Below are 5906 nucleotides of genomic sequence, written 5' to 3'. Positions count from 1 at the left end.
GGCCCAGGCCATTCAAAGCATTTGGCGGCCCCCCGGCGGGAACCCCCTGGCGTCACTTTTTTAAGTTGGTCCCGGTGTCCCAAAGGGGGTCGCTGAGCAGTTGCCCATCAGAGAGCACACATGAGGCGCTTGTCCCTCACTGAAGAATAGGGAAGCTGCACCCACGAGAACAGCCCCCAGGACTTGGTCAAGTGCCAGGGTACCACCGGAGTGGCCACGGGGGGGGGGGGGGGGCGGGCAGAGCTGGCGCTGCAAGCCGCCCTGTCACCAAATGCACTGTGACCTCAGATAAGCCCTTTCTTCCCTCGGTCTCAGCTTCTTCATCTGAAAAATGATCCTTGCCCTGCCCATTGCCAAGGGGTGCCGTGAGCATAAAGGAGAAAATAGTAGTAATAATAATAAATACTGTGAATCAAGGGCTTTCTGTGCTAGAACCCGGGGTTACTACTGAGGGCTTCGACCAGCCTGGGTCCTGGGTGAAGCCAATATACCTCTGATCTCATTTAATCCTCTGGCTGGAGGGGAGGGAGGCTCAGGGTGAACACCGGTCCTCCCAGTCCTCAGAGCGCAGGACTCGATGCAGAGCCTGCTCCGAACTACACGCACTGCCCTAGTGAGGAACGGGCTCAGAGAGGCTCCGTGACTTGCCTAAGGTCACACAGCTTGGCAGTGACAAAGCAGGATTTGGAGGCCGGTCTTCTGCCCCTTGCCCACCCTCACACACCAGGGGAGGCTGAGGAGGGTCCGGACTCGACCCCTCACCCCCACCTCCCTTTGGTTTTCCAGACCTGGACAGCAGCTACCTTCCGGACAGTCTTCTGAGCGGCCCCTCGCAGGATGACAGCCTCCTGGCCTTCTCCTCCCCCGGCCTCTCCCCTGACGGCGGGCCCTCACCCGAGGAGCCCCCCATCACAGCTGCTGCCCCCCAGCCCCCCAGCCCCGAGCAGCAGCACCGGCCCCGGCTGCCCGGGGGCCCGGGGCCCGAGGGCGGGTCCTGCCTGCAGGGCTCCCTCCCCTCGGTGGACAGCGGCTCCCTCTCGGAGGAGGAGGACGAGGTGTTCTATAACTGAGGCCCAAGTTCACCGCCGTCCCGCCGGGGGCAGCCCAGGCGTCTCAGGACGTGGGGTCAGGCGGGGCCTCTGGACCCTTCAGGGCAGGCACCGGGTGGGGAGGCAGGGGCGAGGCTGGCACTCCCGTGGACCACTTCGTGCCTCCGTGGACCTGCCCGCAGTGGGAGCCATATCCCTCTCTCCCTTCTCGGCTCCTGTGGGCCCCTTCCCCCCAGCAGGGCTCCTGCCGCCCGAGCTCAAGGACTCGGCAGGCACCAGGGCAGGCCCCCAGGCAGACAACCTCAAAGGGCCTGGGAGACCCACTTGCCGTGGGGCCTGGGGACCCTGCCTGGTCCCAGAGCCGGGCCCTCCCGCCTCCCTCTGTGCTTCTGCCCCATCAGAGGTGAGGTAGCCTCTTCCGGTAGCTAAGCATCTGCTCCTCAGCGGTTATCTGAGGATACCCGTCTCCATGAACTGTCTGTCTGTCCCTCACCCTCTGACCCTGGTGCCCCGGCTCCCCCTCCTTGCGCCCTCCTGTCACCTCCCTGAAAGCTCTCTGAAGACATTAAAGTGGCGGATTCACCCTGGATGGACTTGAACTGGTCTCTGCTGGAGAAATGGTGTCCTTGAGGCTCCTGAGCCGAGAGGGTCTAGGCCAGCGGTTCTCAACCTGTGGGTCGCGACCCCTTTGGGGGCCGAACGACCCTTTCACAGGGGTCGCCTAAGACCATCGGAAAAACACATATATAATTACATATTGTTTTTGTGATTAATCACTATGCTTTAATTATGTTCAATTTGTAACAATGAAAATACATCCTGCATATCAGATATTTACATTATGATTCATAATAGTAGCAAAATTACAGTGATGAAGTAGCAACGAAAATAATTTTATGGTTGAGGGTCACCACAACATGAGGAACTGTATTAAAGGGTCGTGGCATGAGGAAGGTTGAGAACCACTGCTCTAGAAGGACTCGGGGAGGGCCCCTGCCCCTCAACACGCATACAGCTGGTCAGTGTGGTGCCCCCCAGCTGGGAGAGTCCCCACAGGAGAGACTGTCCGGGAGCCGCACCCGGGGGCCTGCACCAGCAGCCCTGGCCCGGCCACGGAGGAGGGGGGCTGGGAGGAAGGAAGCTGGGCCACAGGGTCCTGCTTATACGTGAGGCTGAGCAGTGTAAGGCCTGGTGGGGACCCACTCTCCCCATATCTCCCTGCCAGGAGGAGTGGGAGACCAGGACCCCAGGCCTGCACTGCCCACCTGACCACGAGCAGCCCCAAGAGCTTGCTCAGCCAGCACGGGAAGAAGCTGGGGTGCCACGTGAGTGCCCTTGGAGCGGAGATGGGGGGTGAATTGCGGCTCTGGGAAACGGCTTTATTTCTCTCGGGAGCCTCTGGTTGGGCGTCCACCCCAGAGGGGATCGTGCCTGCCCTTGGTGACAGCATCCATCAATCTCGTCCATCACTGGTGAATTTGACGGACAAGAGGTTTCCTGCTGTCTTGCATTCTGAGCTCGGTCCACGGTGGGATTTGTCCTTCAAGGCAGGTGGCACTTGTCCCACCCAGGATGGGACATGGTGACTATGGAGCCCTCTGAGGTGCAAGGTCAGAGCTGCCTGTTTCACTGAGGAGCCGAGCTGGGCTGGGGGGAGGGCAAGCCGTGGTGGGCAGGGAGGCAGGATACCTGCGCCATCTGCTTCGCCAGGGCACTTAGGTGCCCCCGTTCGTCTTGCCAGGCTGGCTCACTTTGGGGCCGGTGGGTTTGTCACGTTGGAAATGGCTTTCTTCAACTAAAACAGAGAAAGGGGGGCTTTTGGGGGGAAGGATGTAGAGGAGGTTGCGAATGGGGGCTCCAGTGTTGTTGGACTCCCCTACGGGTTGATTCTGGGGTGAATGTTCGAGTCAGTGCCTCCCCATTGCACAGATGGGATCACTGAGGCCTAGAGACTGGCAGGGCTGGCCACTGGTCATAAAATAAGGTAGGGTAGCCAGGCCCAGTGGCCACTTTGGGCCAGGAAGTGGGGCTCGTCAGAATCCCACGAGGCCCCTCCAAATTTGGATGGGAGGGTGCCTTCCACCTCCCCACCCTGCTCGAGCGTGGCCCCTCCACTCTGCTCCACCCGGGGGACCCTGGTACCTCCACCCAAGACACGGTGCCCACAGCTCTGCCTCGAGACGTCACGAAGAGGGACTGAAGGTTCAGCAGCTCGAAGAGGTTGTGTGCCTGGAGGAAGGGTGGGTAGGAAATGCTGGAGGTCAGGTGGCACCCACACCACCCTCTGGCTTCAACTTATCCCTAACCAGAGGCTTTGAGCAGAGGTAGAGGAGCGGTACCCTCGCTTCCAGGTCTCCCACCCGGGAAGGGGATGGTGGGTGGAAGACCAGGACCTGAGCCTGCAATGTCCAAAATGACCACAAGGGGTCGCCAGAGTCCACACAAGGAACCAGTGGGGAAAACCTGTTATCCAGCAACAGTGTCACAGAGGGGTTGGGACCACCCCCAAGTCCCCAACTGGCTTCTTCCCCTCCCTGAACCCGTGTTCCAGGCTCTGTGCTTGCGTGGGGGAGAGGGAGGGTATCAGCACTCAAAGGGATTAAATAATTTTCCCAAGATCACACAGGGAGAAAGCAGTGGATCTGAAATTGAAACCCAAAGACATAATTCAAACACTGCCTCTCTCCACCCAGAGGATTCTATTATGTAAACCCTCTCACTTCCCTAGCCTTTGCATCATCCCAACAACTCTGGGAGTGGGGTTCGGAGAGGGCAGGAGCTGCTCTGCCCGTTCTGCCCATAAGGAAGCAGCCCAGGAGGGACAGAGCCACGCTGGCTGCATGTAGGGAAGGTGGAGCCGAAGTTTCCCTCTCCGCTCTTCCCCTCTACCCCAGGGTCCTTGTGCCCGTGCCTGAGTCCTCCCCATTACCTCGTGCAGGGACGTCTCTGGAGACAGCTGCAGGGTCACTGGCTCCATGGGGCAGCCCCCAGCCAAGATGTCCTGGAGATAGTGCTGGGGACAGGGAAGGGTTTTGGGAGCCTGGGCCGGCCTCCCTCTCCCCCAGGTTGCCCCGCTCAATCCTCCTCTCCCACAGATCAGCTGTCCCCTCCACTCCCACCCTGCTGACTCCCCAACTCCCCCAACACCCCGCATGAGTACCACTTGGTGTCCTGGAGCCCAGGAAGGTGGCTCAGCCTGGAGGGCCTGCAGCAAGTGGGCCCTTCGCACGGTGCCCACCAGGATCTGAGATTCTGGACAAGCGGAGAGGGAGAAAGCTGAATTATGAGGCAGGAATTTGTATTTCCTGGGCACCTACTATGTGCCAATAACTGTGCTAGGTCTTCTTGTGTCTCTCAGGAACGTACAGCAGCCTGTGGGTCAAGAACTATTGTCACCCATTTTATAGACGAGGAAACTGAGGCTTAGCAGCACAGAGAGGCTAATTGTCTTACCCGAGGTCGCTCAGCTTCTGACGTGGAGGTGTGGTAGCCAAAGGAGGCTAAGGCTGCTGGGGGCCAGGAGGGAGTCTGCTCACCCTGAGGTCCCCCATGTGGCAGGCCTCAAAACAAGAGCAGCTTTGGGACACCTGTGCCATAGGGCGGGGTTCTGTTCCCCCCTCCCCCCAGGAAGATTCCCATCTAGTTCAGCCCAGTGAAGGCAGGCACCCGGGAGCCCACCATGTTCTGAGGTCCTACTGTGTGCTGGGGGCTTGGCAAGTCTCAATCCAGGCTATCACTGGACTTTGCAGGTACTCGGTTTTGAGGCAACAGCCTGATAGTTTTGCTTCTTATCTAGTAAAGTAAAAACTTTACAACTAGACCTTTACAAACAAACACTTAAAGCTATTTCTTGAGTGAGCAGTGGGGTCCCACGGCCCAGGGCTGCGGGTTGGGAGCTTTTTGCCTCCTGTGGCTCTGAGGGTGGCGTGGACTTTGTCTGGAGGCCAGTTCTGTCTTTGTCCCAGGAGGGGAGGCCTCTCGGAGGGGGTCTCCTCTGCGAACATGTTCAGGGGGGACCGTGGGCGTGTTCTGTGGGACGATGTAAGGGCTGCCCCATTTGGGTGGGGACACCCCAGGTCGTAGCGTGGTTTGCCCCTGACGCTGCCGCTCACAAGTGGCCCAGGCCTCTTAGGGTGGCTATGGGGGCCGATAGGACCCGTATGGATGTGCAGGTTGCTCACTCCATGAGGTACCTGCCCAAGGACAAGCGGGGACCAAAACCCAGCTGTGCCACGCTTGCCAGGTGTGCGCCCTGTCTCATGTGCACAGAGGGGACATAAAGGTGACAGCGGCCTGAGTGGACATGGCTGTACTCCCCTCGACTTTCCTTTCCCGCTCGCACTGTACTTGCCAGTGGAGAACGATGCTCTAGCCAGATGCTTCCCCAAGACTCCGCTTCTGTGTCTTCTAACAAGGGCCCCATTCATCCTTCTTTACAAAGATGCTCTCAGGGATTGTGGCGGGGACTCGGCGGGGCAGTGTTGGAAGGGGAGGCGGATGAAGGAGCCCTTCGAGACCCTGGTAGCGCCCCATCACCCTCCCCCCACGCCCCGCACACCAGGCCTGGCCTCCAGAACCCCAGGTCTGCCCTGGAGAGCTTGGCACGTGCCCTCTCATCTCCCGTGGCAGCACAGAAGCCAACCCAAGCAGGCTGGTCAGTCTCCATCTTAACAACGAGGAGGAATCAGGCTCGGGGAGGTGAAGTGATTCCCCCAAAGGCACCCAGTTACCGAGCCCGGATCCAGATGTAGGGCCAGTGCCCTGCTGCCCCTCTCCTGGGCCTGCGCCACCAAGAGGAGGTAGAGGGAAGGCCCCTCCCCATCCCCCCCCCCTTCCTGCTGAGCACCTGTGCTCTCC

The 5906-nt window shown here is 59.8% G+C and overlaps 2 protein-coding genes across 2 annotated transcripts in view; one reads left to right on the top strand and one right to left on the bottom strand.

Moving 5' to 3' along the window:
* The window catches only part of FAM131C (family with sequence similarity 131 member C), a 13481-nt gene extending 11851 nt beyond the window's left edge, over positions 1–1630 (top strand). Inside the window, exon 5 of the mRNA XM_023745942.1 lies at positions 787–1630. Coding sequence (XP_023601710.1) covers positions 787–1070 — 284 coding nt within the window. The 3' untranslated portion in view covers positions 1071–1630. The remainder of the gene's footprint in view (positions 1–786) is intronic.
* A 901-nt stretch (positions 1631–2531) lies between these two features.
* The window catches only part of LOC102432279 (chloride channel protein ClC-Ka), an 11873-nt gene continuing 8498 nt past the window's right edge, over positions 2532–5906 (bottom strand). The window contains 4 exon segments of the mRNA XM_023745941.1: positions 2532–2844; positions 3192–3278; positions 3979–4062; positions 4210–4354. Of these exon segments, the coding sequence (XP_023601709.1) occupies positions 2797–2844; positions 3192–3278; positions 3979–4062; positions 4210–4354 (364 nt within the window). The 3' untranslated portion in view covers positions 2532–2796.

The sequence above is a fragment of the Myotis lucifugus genome, unplaced genomic scaffold (assembly GCF_000147115.1).
Source record: "Myotis lucifugus unplaced genomic scaffold, Myoluc2.0 scaffold_604, whole genome shotgun sequence".
Taxonomy (NCBI): Eukaryota; Metazoa; Chordata; class Mammalia; order Chiroptera; family Vespertilionidae; genus Myotis; species Myotis lucifugus.
Note: the sequence above shows the minus strand (reverse complement) of the source record. Positions and strands in the feature narration are given on the sequence as shown.